The following is a 13,953-nucleotide window of genomic DNA, read 5'->3' as shown; positions in this document are numbered from 1 at the left end:
ACCTGATTCCACACTGGATCATGTTAAGCCTCCTTAATAAGCTTTAGAAACCCCTGCTTAAATACTATGCAAACTGCTTTTAAACAGGTGTCCTCCTTATCTCTGGACATCAGTGCCTCCTAGTTCAGGGTTTCCACAGGATTTCAATTCTTTACCAGTCATCACCAGGGATCCTGGTTTTTCTCTGATAAAAAAATCCCCAATTTTCAGATTTAAAAAATGTAACCCAAAATCCACATTTTTCCATGATTAAAATGAAACGCCATTAATACACTTTTATATATATATTAGTGGTGTTTCATTTTAATCACAGAAAAATGTGGATTTTGGGTTACTATTTTTAATGTGAAAATTGGGGATTTTTTTTTTTAAATCAAAGAAAACCAGGCTCCCTGGTCATCACTAACAACTATTACATAGAAGTCAGAATCATGGTAAAATTTAGCTGCATAAAATATGCAACATATTAAATATGAAAAACATGGTGTTTTACTAGACACTTCCTTCTTTCACAAGGAACATCCATGCTATCAACTTGCAGAATGTAAAGCTAGAATGTAAAGCTACCTGAATTCACTAAACTTAAGTAGCAGCTTTTACCTTCTCTGCACTTCCATTTCATCTGGAGAGGGTCCATTCTGCACCTGGCGCTGGGTAGTTGGACCTGTGGAATACATAACAAAGGATAATTAGCTAAGCAAATATGATACAACATGGTGGTAGTTTCTGACAAAAGTGCTGTTCAGTCTCACTGAATTTATTTTATAACACATATACCATATAATGTAGAATATAATGCAAGCATCCTTTATCCGCTGTGTGTGTGCGTGCATAACATTCTGAAGAATGTCCTAGTGGAGCTGACGACCATTCTACCAGGATACTATTCTGATTTCTGTGGAGCTGAAAACATTTTGGCATCCTTGCTACACATACTCGGCTAGTTTTTACATGAGCAACTTCTACACTAGCTTCCCATATATAGATGAGTAATACAGATCCCAGGATGTGATGGCACAGCTTGGATCAAAGGAGAACTTTGCCCTAAGAGGACTGCCAAGGCGCAGATGAAAGAACTGCTCAATGTCACATTGCATTCCCCTTATCTGTATGATTCACAAGGCTGCCTCCCTCACATGTACCAGTTCATATATATGAGGACAAGGGTGGGAGATGATATAAATGCTGATGTAAATGCTACATCCATGAATTTGTGTGAATGAATACAAGTTGGTGCAACTTTGGCAGAGAGGTGGCAGAAGGGCACGGTTAGAACAGGAAAAAGCATTGTGGTGCTACAGAGAAGGTGTTAGATAAAGAAGGCTGGTTACAGTTTTGCTTTGCCTTCTACAATTCTGTCGGTCTCCTTTCTCAGCAGGAGACACCCAGCTGAACACAACTTATGTCACCATCTAGGTCATGCCTGCATTTGGCTCTGGAATCTGCTTCTGTTCTTGGTCATTTTTATTATATTCATTAGTGGTTAAATGTTAGTTTCTGAGAGAAGTGAAGCTCAATTATAAACTATTTGCCCACTGAAGTCAACAGAAACTTTGCCACTGAATTCAGTGGGAACAGAATTTCATGAAGCCTTTTGGTGTTTTAGACCAATTTCTTTATAATTCTATTGGTTTTACCCCTATTAAAGTCTATACACACCAATAGCTCACAACTTGCCAGAGATAGAAATTTGGCCACTTGGAAACTGTTCACTGACTGTGGGTACCCAAAAGGGACTTTATTTCCAGGGAATACTTAATACTTGCTGCAAATAATGTTTTTGGCAATGTCTGAAACTGCCCAAAATTAAGTCACGTATAGTCACTAGTCACTTTTGGAAGCTCCATCCAAAATTTTGCCTGATTAGAAATGTGCAAGGGAAGAGTGAGGCAGGGGAAGAAGTATAACACACTTCCAACAGGATAAAATTCTGATTCGTTGCACCCATCACTGATCTAGTACTGACTACTGCTTGCTAATTGGCCAACACGGTTTAGGGGGAAATGTCTTTGGTAGGGAACAAAAAAAAAAGCAATGCGACAAGGAAGTCTGTGGTCTCACTGAAAGCTGCTCAGCTATTCTGTATGTTAGAAATAGTCTTGATGGTGATAGCTGAGAAGTTAGACTGCAGATGACATGTGAAAGGCACAAGATAACTGCACACTATCATATGGCAACGTTACCTATCATCATCGCTGATGTGCTTTAACTGTTAAGAGATGCAGCTGAGCAAAATGCTGGATCTCAAAATCTCCAAAAGTTGTATATGAGATGAAAGAACCATCCTCGAAGTCTAGAGTAAGACCCAAACATCCCCATATTTCAGGGAAGCATGTGGTTTGGATTCATGATTTGTGTGTGAAGCATCTACGCTACACAAACTCTTTTTATAGCTACACGTGCCAAGTATATGTCATTAAACATTTATGCAGCTACGGACATTCTTGGGGTTACAGCTAGACTTTTGAAGGCCCTTGCATCTCCCTCCTCAAACAGGGCCCCATCTTGGCAAGTTCTGGCAATACCCACCCCCTCCACATACCTCTGCCACCCACACACTGTCCACAGCCCCCCTCAGACAATCCCCAATCCCTGGCTCTCCAAACCCCACTCCCCATAGATTTACCTGTATCCAGTTACCAGAGCTGCTCCCACCACCCTGCCTGGAAATATGCTGGTGATGTGCATGTGCGCATGCGCACAAATGTGGCACCCCTGCCTCCAAACACCCTCCCCCTGCTCTCTCCAGCCCCAAGCATCATCTTGAAGGCTAGAAGGCTGCCAGCCTGCCAAGGGAAACCCACAGTTTCCCCGCCATTTACTCCTTTACAGAGGAAAATCTGCATTTTTCTCCTTTAAAGGAGAAAACGTGTTTTCCTCCTTCAAATGTCAAAATCCACATTTTTCCACAGCAAATGAAAGACCCCCAGATCCCTGTTAATCTGCTGCATTAACAAGATACCTCTCTGGAGGCTAAATACCCAGAAAAACTGTATAACAACCAGCTTGTCCACGTTTTGCCATGCAGAAGAAACCTAGGAGCAGACCTTATAAAAATACACACAAAAGTCAGACTCTTCTGTCTTCTCTCTACCACCCTGCCCTGGCGAAAGTTTAAAAAAAAAGTTGTGAACAGTTTGTGCAAAGCAGGCTGCAGAAGTCTCTCTAGAATAAGCACAGAGGGGAGATCGGGATGTAATTCTCTGTCATCTGGAAAACTATTAAACTGATTGCACTTGCATATCAAATAGTTAGATGCATAAGCACATGATCCTGCAAAGATACCCCTGCTTATTTTTCAGTATGCAAAGACTCCCATTTAAGTCAGTTGTATAAGTTTGTTCTTACACACACACAGATGTGTCAGCAGGGCTGGGGCCACTATATGTATTGCAGAGAATGGTGGCTGGAAAAAAGAAGCTGAATTTTAAAAGTCTGTCCCTTTCTCTCAAAAAATCGAACCATGTAGCTCCCAGGCAGGCTATGGGCCCTTTTAGCCCAAAACAGTTTCAGGTCAGTTCTGTCAACATAATTTGAAACTCTTTGTTTAATCACAACAGTATAACCTGATTACACCACCTTTGTATGATCTCACTACCTCAGCTCTGTATATTAATAACTCCTTACATTATTTTTTAAAATATGCCATAGTCTCTTATTTAAGAACCTAATTAAAAAATAATTAGCAACTTTTAATGTGTTCAAAGTGTGAAATATACTTAAAATTAGGCACATTTCACACCTCATTTAAAACCTTATTTAAGGTGTTGAAATGGAAAACTTATTTACAACTTCTTGAGAAACACTCCACAGACAGACAGACAGACAGACAGACAGACAGACAGACAGACAGACAGAAAGGTTAAGTATAGCCAGTCAAAACGCCTGAGGCTGAATCAATTAAATTACTGCAGATTTGTCTAACCTGTATAGATTGAACTGAGAACCAAGTAAACAGACATTCACTTTTTATTCTGGAAATGCAGCCACATACCTGCAGTGACCCAGGCCAGAAGCTGGGGGGGTGCTAGAGAACCGCTCACGGCCTGCTGGCCACTTCCCGCTCCCCAAGTCGAGCAGAAATTGTCGGGGTGGGGAGGGCATGCTGGGGAGGGGATTAAACACCCTCCCCAGCCTGCATGGGACCCCAGCTGGGGTCTGTGTTGGGGAGGGGAGAGAGAAGCCAGCTCCTGCCAGGCTTTTCCTTCTTCCCCCCACTCGAGTGGAGAGCAGGACACATGGCCAAGGCCCTGGGCTGGAGCTGGCACACTAAGGCAGGGGGGCAGGGGCAGGGAGGGGTTTAACCTCCCCCCCTACCCCCATCCCAGGCCAGGTCCTGGCTACATCCCCCTGCTTTCTGCTTGAATGGGGAACAGGAAGAAGACTGGCAGGGCAGGCCTGGGCCTGGCCATGCCCCCCACTATTTCCTTCAGAAGGAGGAAAAGCCTACGAGGGGCTGCTCCCCACCCTACAGGCAGACCCCAGCTGGGGTACAGATTCAGCCCCACCCCCAGGCTACCTCGCTCCCTCCCTCCCTCCCTCCCTCCGTCAGCCAGCTGTAGCAGTGATAGTGCTCTGACTAGGCAGCAGAGAGATGGGGCCAACCCGGCTCTGCTGGAGCAGACAACACAGCCCAGCCCAGGGCTGCAAAGCAACCTGGGATGCTGGGGGACTGTGAGTTAACTTGAACAAGGAAAGGACCAGGGCAAAAGTTCCATAAACTGGTTTGACGTAAACCAGTTAAGTCAAGTCTGATACTACATCCAAACAGGTTTATCCAGTGACGATGCATAGGGGGTGTACCCCCTGACCAGCCGCGTTCGCCTCTTAGGCGATGGGCAGGCAGGAACACCAGTGCCGCCCCCTTGCAAGCACAGGTCAGTCGTTGCAGATGCTCCTAGGAGCAGCCACAGTCACTCCTGAAAGCAGCTGCAGCGATCAGCAGGTTGGCAGGATCGGCCAAGGGGGACACCCCTGTCCCCCAATTGGCGGGACTGGTTGGGGGGGGGGAGGGCACGTGCCCCCCTGACTAAGGCAGCACCAGTTGCCCGTGGGTTTATCTTAAACCAGCTTCAGCCGTTTTGAAAGTGGTTTAAATGCAATGAACTTCCATTGTGTAACAGATTTGAACCAGTTTCTGATTACTTAAACTGGTTTATGTGTTACTTCTGTCCTTAGCTGAAGACAGAATGAATCAGATTGGAGGGAGTTATTCAGGGCTTAAATAAGCAAACCTGTCCTGTTCACATACACATAAACAAAACCTATTTATAGAAGTGGTGCAGAGTACATATGCATTTCCATCTGTACATTCATTTAAAGGGTCATTCAGATGCATTGTTGGAAATACATTGTTGCATAGCTCACAAAGCTCCCTAGTTCTTTGTTGAATGTCAGGAGATGTGCGACAATTACTGTTGTACGTATAAGACTGAAATGAGTCTCCAGATGGTGAGAGTTCCTAAATCACCATACTGAAACAGAAAATATAACAGTCTGCAGAGACTGAAAGCTCATCCATTGCTTTAAATCTTTTCCAAAGAAAGCCTTTCTTCCTTCTGCTGTTATTTTGCTTCTCCACAAATATTCTATTTGATGCAATTTTTGCCTAAAATTGTTCTAGATCTAAGTATGTTTGCTATTATTGAATTCTGAAAAAGAAGTACATTTTGAGGTGGTAGCATGGAATTGATTTGACAGCTGGGATGCATAATATCACCATCAGTGAGGGACAATAACAAGCTGTCAGCCTTTAACAAGTTGGTCCCCTCTCCTCTCTGCTCCACTACCTGGGTGGATAGGGGGAGTAAAACCAGAAAGAGCTCCATGCTGAGGTTGTGCACTGCATAAATATGGCTATGCAGAAAGCATGGCTCTTTGAATGTGTGGAAAGAGAAGGGCAGTTTGCTTGTCTCCTCTCCCCTGCAAAACAAGACAGCTAGCCAAGCTGCAGAAAAATAACGCTGCTTGAAGCAGCATTAAATCCCAGTATAGGGTCAGTCTCTGGGTTCAAGCCGAAGCTGTGGAGCGTGGATAGGAGCTCTGCATTACTGCCACATCCAGGGGTAGAGTTGGAGGAAAGTCATTCTTACTGGGGGAATAACTGGGGTCTTTTGAGTCCTTTTGTTCCTCCTGCACCTTCGCTATTGTAGTTAAGAACATGCCAGCACTGTTCTTCACTTTTTTTTTGCACCTAGGCAAGTTACACAGAAGCATTACAAATCATTCCCCACAAACCTTCCAGCTGTGATCTCCTGGGGCAGGCAAAACTGGCTGTTTGCTACAGTTATGGGAAATTTTCCTTTGCTAAACCTGACAAAAAAATCGTAGAATTTTGTTAAAAGTTCAACATTCTGGCCAGGTTTGCCAGGCAAATTTACAAATTGCAGCTGAGTTACTGGGGAGCCTGGCCTGACCAGCTGGTGTGAAATATTAATTTAGAAGGATTTTTAATTCTAGTTTGAGTTCCTTTGTAATCTTTTACATACCAGTCTAATGACCTACAACCGAGGAGACTCAAACTTTCTCCCTGTTTCTGGGCTTGTTTTTATTTTTTAGTGCACTCTGCCACGGCTTATACACATACTGAAGGCTGGGATTATTTTTAGCAACAGCTTGATTTTATAAATGCACGTTCTGTGAGAGACAGATAACAGACACCTGTTTAAATCAAGAGTTCTGTAATTAAATAAACCCATTTACATTTAACTGCTCCCCACATTTTCATGTGCTTTTCAAACATGAGCAGACTGAGCAGAGAGTGCTGCCAGTAATGGCATCCCCATATAAACATGCTTCTCAAATTGCAATATGACTTGCCTCTTAACCTGACAGCTTTTGGGACTGGACCCAGAGAGACTAGCGCTACTGAAAATGATCAGGGGAGACACCTTAGCTAATCGCCCACTTGTAAATCCATAGCTGTAGTGATCTACATTTAATCAACACTGTGATCAGGATTTAATTTGGGAGATAGGCTGTGAAAGCCTGAAGTTCCCTTGCCTCGTTGCTTTGTAATAATTGACAGCATTTATATGAACATTTTGTGACTCAGCCCTAGAAATATTTTTGAGAAGACAGATACTGGACATTTTCCGAGGTAGCTTTGCTTCCCCTTCCCTGGTAGCAATTATCCACACTGCCTCCTAATGCAGAAAACTTTTACTGTTTTCTTATCACTTCCTATCACTGACCCTGGCCCTACATGAGACTCACAGCCCAGTGGCACTGCCACAGGCCTGGTTATAATCCAAATGAGCTGAATACAACTGCTCAGTACTGACCCCATCCCAACATTTGTTTTATAGCCATCCTGCCATTTTCCTGGATGAACTAATAGTCCTTGAATGGGGACCTTTGCAGCATAGGTCTGTTACCAAGGCTCTCTGATGGTCTTTATTACTGTGTATTATTAGCCAGCTGCTACTAAACTCTCCCTCTCTCAAAATTATGGCTATCCCCATTACACTTTGCCATTTCTGGTAGTTAGAGCTCAGAAAACGAGCCATGACATGAGCTCAAATCTTTCGCAAACTTAGGCATCATTACTGAAAGAAATCCTGTGCTTGTGTTTGCATTTAACTCAGCTATGTACAGAAAGTCTGTGCAGAAAGGAGTTCTCTCACTGTCTATTTGCTGTTGCAATAGTCCACAGGTTCAAGCAGTAGTTTTCCTGTTCCTCTTTAAAGTGTTTACAGATGGAGATAAAAGCACTCCTCGCAGGCACGCGAGTAAACAGCAAGTCAGAACCATTTTTCAGCATCCATGATTTGGGCATTCAAAGAAACTGAAATGCTGATCTAACTGGATGCATGCTTTTGACATAGATTTTAAACAAATAGAGCAGCCTCTCTGTTTTTGGTAATGGATCTTGCCACTTATCCACAGGCTCCTTACCAACATTAGACTATCACAATACACCCTATGTGGGACTAAACCACATGGACACCAAGGCTGACAGATCAAAGCTGCTCCCTTAATAAGTGACATGTCTTATTGGGATTAATACCACTGCTCTGAGATTGGTACTGGCTGCCCATCAGTCTTCAGAGGGGAATTAAATACTTTGGTTTTGATTCCTAGAGCCTCAAATAGCTTTGGGATGACTTTGCTGGGGAACCACCTCTTTCCTGGTGCCCCAGTTGGTGGAGGGTTGCTGTGATATTAATTGTGTCACAGGGCACACAGAGCTTTCTGTAAATATCCCCTCTTCATAGTGTGAATCATAATAATAAAATTCAAGCCTCATTGCTAGAGGAGAACACACCCAGTAGATTAGTAATTTAGGTACAAGTACTGCATGACTGCTGTACTTCTCTCACTGCTATTAAATACTCCATGACACAGAACTTGGTTTTATAGAGCACTTTTCATATGCAGATTGTCTCAAAGCATCTAGAGCATAACACACTAAGGAAATACTATGATATCACCACCTGCGTGTCCTTTGAGAACAACAAAGCACCTTAAGAAGTATTAATTAAGTTTCAAGAAGCCTGTGAAGCAGAAACAGTTACACAGCTTGCCCAAGGTTATCTGAAGGCCTTGTCAATGGAGGTGGCTGGCAACAGTTGGTGTGTATAGGTATGACTTTAAACCCACGTAAGGGCTGGGCACACAAACTAATCAGTGGGTGCATGTCTACATGAGATGTTTACTGCTGAGACCCCTGCAATAAAATCTTAGCATCTAAACAGGTCTCTATTATGCTGCTGTAAACTAATAAACACCACCGTAGGTTAGTACTTGTCAACACAAGTATACTATCCTACAGCAGCGTAATTTAATGTGCCGCAACACACGTGTAGATGCTGATGTGGCTGGCTGGGGCCTAAGGGTGGCAACTCTTGTATATTGTGTGTGGGGGGAAGGGGGTGTATGTGGGGGGTGTGGTTGGGGAGTGTGTGTGTGTGTGGGTATGAGTATGGTGGGTGCAGGGGTGGGAAGGTATGGGTATAGTGGACGGGTGTGTGTGGGGCTGTGGGAGGGTGTGTTTGGGGGTACGGTGAGGGTGGGGGATGGGAGCTGTGGCAGGGTATGGGAAGTTATGGTGGGTGAATAAGAGTGTGTGTGGGGGCTGTGGGAGGGTGTTGGTGTGTTTGGGGGTACAGTGGAGGGTGAGAGAGGTTGTGTGCGTGAGGGGAATCCTCAAAGTCCCTGGAGCTGCATATGATGGCAGCAAGCGGGGCCCGCCCTCCTGGGCCGATAGTACACAGCTCCCCAGGCTCCCACCCCAGCCCCACCTGCCCCTGTAACACGCAGCTCTTGCCCATGTCTCTGGCTGCACACGGTAGCAGCATGCAGGGCATGCCGCACCCGGACCAATAGTGCTCCTGCCCAAGTGTCCAGCTGTACATGTTGGCAGGGTGTGGGGTCAGCCCCACCTGGCCCCATAGCACTTTTAAGTCCCCAACCGCACATGGCAGCAACAGCCCCATAGCGCACAGCTCCCATGCTCCCACCCCAGTCCCTGGCTGCATGTGGTGGCGGCGTGCAGACCAGCCAAACCCAGCCCCGTAGGGTACAGCTCCTGCACTGTGTGAAGCCAGCCCAGCCTGGCCCCATAGTGCACAGCTTCCCGCACTCCTGGTCCTCCTCTTCCCCATGGGAGTCCCTCGCCCCAGCCCAGTGGGGCCCTTACCTAAATTCCCACTCTCCAGGCAGGGAAGGCTGGAAACAGCCAAGGGGCACTTAGGCAGAGGCTTTTTGTCTCTCGTCTCTAGCACCCCGTAGGTTGGGGCAGGTCAGGCCAGGCTGGGGTTGAAGGGTGATTGCTTAGGAACCACAGCCGCACCTCCCACATAGCAGCACCAGCTTGCAGAGGGGCAGTGAGGGCCAGGGCTTACAAAGGGCTTATGGAGGGGCCCTGTGGGCTGGATCCACCCTGCAGGCCATATTGCTGCTCTAGCTCCCTGCTCTACCCACTAGGCCAGGGGTGCTCAACCTCCAGTCCACCGGCCAAATGCAGCCTGCACAGCCTTGGAAAGAGACTAACAGGTCTGATAGATCTGTGCTTTTCCCATATGATGCACATCTCCATCTGGTCTTTGAAGAACATGTCCTAAGAAACTCCATGTCTTGCTATTATACTGAAGAGCAAGTGCACTCCACATCTGTTTATATGGTTGTATGTGAAAGCTCTTTATGGAAAGAGTCATAGCCTGTCTGTGGTTATGTAGGTGCAGGGGTCAGATCGAGCAGACAATTCTTCTGGATCCAACACAAAATTTAGGGGGAATTCAAAACTGCAAACATGAAAAGTCCACTTAGTTGCCACCTTACCCCAGAGACACAAATTTCACAGGCAACTAATTTTTGCCTTTACATCTCCCAGAAGCCTAGATTTGTGCCTCTGAACATGCCCCAGTCTTGATAGGGCTGAGAATGAGCAACTGTGCACCTCACTCATGCCTTTGCCCTACTGGCTCAGGCTGACAGGCATTCTCAGAGCGTGGCCAATACATATCCCCAATCAAGATCAGGCTCCTAGCAAAATACAATGGCTGCCACTTCCTTTTAAAGCATGGCCACGGGAGGCAGATTCTCTCTTTTCTGCAGAAATCTAGCCCTTAGAACACTCACCCAGGACATGGGAGACCCAGGTTCAATTATCTCCTCTGCCTAGGGCTGTTCAAACCCACCTCTCACTCCCCACCCTGTAGGAAAGTGCCCCAACCACCAGACTGTCTTGGGTAGGAGCTCTAGCCACCACCTCTGCTGAAGCTACACCATTGTGAAAAAGGGAATTCAAGGTTCACAAAGCACAACAGAGAACATCACTCCAGCACTCAAGCTTGGGAGGCACGAATCCTGGCTTGTGTTCTTTGCTACCAGAACTGTTTTGGTATTTTATTCAAAGAGGGTTTAACACACAATACATAAGCAGTTATGAGAACAATAACTTCTTCCCTCCTGGGTGAGTGCTCTAACCATTAGGATGTCAGCAAGACTCTTCTTTCTCCATTGGTGTTTTAAAAGGAAAAAAAAAACTGCCCTTGTTCAGTTCTTTGAAAAAAGAGGCACCTTCCCTGAGGAGGGGGGTCTGGGTTGTGGGTTCGGAGTGGACATTCGTGTTTCACTGCAGCACCCCTGAATGTAACATCTGAACAATATGACTTAAGACTCGCCCTATCCTCAGTGTTTCTTTGCGGGCCATCGCTCAGCAGCTGTACCCTGAGCATACGGTCTTCAGGCAGTACTTGCTCAGCATGACAACTATTTTGGATTTGAGTCGTCCAGATCTCCTCATAAGGAGCACTGCATAAGGAGCCAAGACACTTCTGAATTCTACTCCAGGACCCAGGCACCAGAAGCTAGGCATTGTAGTACCTAATCCTTATATTCAATCTAGCTCTAGATCCATGAAAGCCACTAGCATTAGACTGGAGTGTGATGGCAGAATCAGGCCCTCAGTGTGCATGAAAGCTTTCTAAGAGTGTGGTATTAGTAAGATGAACTAAAAAATACATCCAGCATAGGTCATGGAGAGGTGGAACTGGAGCATCCCAAGAGTATTTTCTTTCCTATGTAGAGCCCTGAGCAAGAAACAAATAATTCAGTAACTGTTCAATTATGCCCTAATGAAATACAGGCTAATAAGCTTGCCACCTGTTACAGGAGCACTGAGCAGCATCATAATAGTTAGCAGCTCCTTCTCTCCAGGGAGGGTTTCTCAAACCTTGCTACATTTATAGAAGTGTCCTTGTTTCCATAGACAGTTTTATGGTACATAAGCACTCTAATCAGTTAATGTTCACTTACATTTACAACAGGACCTGCCAATGGTTCAGAAGAAAAGTTTATTAAACCAGAGGCTGTATGTGTTGAGCCTTTGGAACTGAAACAAAGTCAGGCTGCTCCTGTCAATTTAACCTTCCAGTAAGGGCTCTGCTGAGTGCATGTTAAAGATGGAAAAGGAAACAGAAGGCACCAGAAGCCAATATTATCAACATCAAAGGTTCAGAAAACCTGACGCAGGCCCTGGAAGCATGCGGTAGGCTGCAAATCAAATTCATGAATACACATTGTGAGTTTTTTAATTTGCCTTCTGGCTTCTGAGCTGTTTGGCTTTGTGCTTTCAAGCTTTTATTCCTGCAACGATCAATTGAAATTAAAAAACAGAAACAATCTCAAGTTCCCCCATAATTACCCACCTCCAGGACTGGGATGGGGATTTAAGAGAAGCACCAACTACTGTGGAACATTAAAAGCAAGAGGGCCGAAGACAGAGAAACCTGCTCCTTAATTCCACTCTACAGCAGCCTGGATCAACCACTAGGCAAATCCAGCACTAGGCTCTCCAAATAGGCTCAGGACAAGCTGAGGCCAATAACCCACTCACCAGACACCTAGGGCACCAAGACGGCTCCGTGCAGATAATGCACGTGGTACCTGGGCTTAGCAGACATGCTCTCCCTGAGGCACAAAGCTGCAGCAGTGCCCCTCCATGTCCTATTCTGTGCTGCATCTGTAAGGCAGTATGTAATTTCTAATGATTCAGTTAAATCATCTGATTGGCACTATAATGGCAGATTCCAGAATTTGATTTTAGTGAAGTGTTTTGTTTGGTTTTGTTTTGGTAAGACTGGGTCAGACTCATCAGTGGTAGAACTGTACTAACCTGAGAAAAACGGCAGCATGCATAAATTGGTTTAATAAGAGAAAATGTGCAACCACCACTGGATATCCCCCCACACCGGGATCCCGGACAGACTCAGGAAAGGCACAGCCAGGCCTAGGGTCAGAGAGGACTTAGTCAGGGAACTCCTGGTGGGACTAGACGTGTTCAAATCAGCAGGTCCTGACAATCTCCACCCCAGGGTGCTGAGGGAATTAGCAGAGGTCATTGCGGGACCCCGGCACGGATTTATGAGCGCTCGTGGTGCTCTGGCAAGGTGCCAGAGGACTGGAAAAGGGCCAAAGTGGTGGTCCTCAATTTAAAAAAAGGGAGGAAGGAGGACACAGGAAACTATAGGCCTGTTAATCTTACCTTGGTCCTGGGGAAGCTCTTTCAGAAAATTATCCAGGAGCACATCTGCGAGGGACCAGCAGGGGAGATTATGCTTAGAGGCAACCAACATGGGTTCATTAGAGGCAGGTCCTGTCAGACCAACCTGGTGGCCTTCTACGACTAGGTCACAAAATCCTTGGACGTAGGTGTCGCGGTGGACATAGTCTTTCTGGACTTTAGGAACGCCTTCGACACTGTCTCTCACCCTATTCTCATTAAAAAATTAGGCAAGTGTGGCATTGATGCCTACACAGTCAGATGGGTCGCAAATTGGCTGGAGGGCTGCACCCAAAAAGTGATGGTGGATGGGTCATTTTCGACCTGGAGGGATGTGGGCAGTGGGGTCCCACAGGGCTTGGTCCTCAGGCCCGCACTGTTCAACATCTTCATCAGCAACTTGGACGAGGGGATGAAAAGCACCTTGTTCAAATACGTGGATGACATGAAGATGTGGGGAGAAGTGTGCATGCTAGAAGGGAGGGACAGGCTACAACTAGATCTGGACAGGTTACAAGGGTGGACGGATGAGAACAGGATGGGTTTCAATACTGACAGGTGCAAGGTGCTGCACCTGGGGAGGAAGAACCCGCAGCATATCTACAGGCTGGAGAACTCCCTTCTTGTCAGCACAGAGGCAGAAAAGGATTTTGGAGTCATTATAGACTCCAAGATGAACATGGGCCGACAATGGGGGGATGCAGTCAGGATGGCTAACCGCACTTTGTCATGCATCCACAGATACATCACAAGCAGGTCCGAGGAGGTGATCCTCCCCCTCTATATGACATTGGTCAGGCCGCGGTTGGAGTACTGCATCCAGTTCTGGGTGCCGTACTTCAGGAGGGATGTGGCCAACATCGAGGGGGTCCAGAAGAGGGCCACTCGCATGATCAGAGGGCAGCAGGGCAGGCCCTACAAGGAGAGGCTACGGGACCTGAACCTGT

At 46.0% G+C, this 13,953-nt stretch overlaps 1 protein-coding gene across 6 annotated transcripts in view; it reads right to left on the bottom strand.

The window, feature by feature from the left end:
• EVL (Enah/Vasp-like) overlaps positions 1 to 13,953 on the bottom strand; it is a 246,294-nt gene that overhangs the window by 49,236 nt on the left and 183,105 nt on the right. For all 6 annotated transcript variants that reach the window (XM_059723218.1, XM_059723216.1, XM_059723219.1 and 3 more), the window contains exon 4: positions 601 to 664. In XM_059723218.1, the coding sequence (XP_059579201.1) occupies positions 601 to 664 (64 nt within the window). The remainder of the gene's footprint in view (positions 1 to 600; positions 665 to 13,953) is intronic.

The sequence above is a fragment of the Alligator mississippiensis genome, chromosome 2, assembly GCF_030867095.1.
Source record: "Alligator mississippiensis isolate rAllMis1 chromosome 2, rAllMis1, whole genome shotgun sequence".
In the NCBI taxonomy this organism is placed as follows: domain Eukaryota; kingdom Metazoa; phylum Chordata; order Crocodylia; family Alligatoridae; genus Alligator; species Alligator mississippiensis.
The sequence above is the reverse complement of the archived record's forward strand: the minus strand, read 5'-3'. Positions and strand labels throughout refer to the sequence as shown.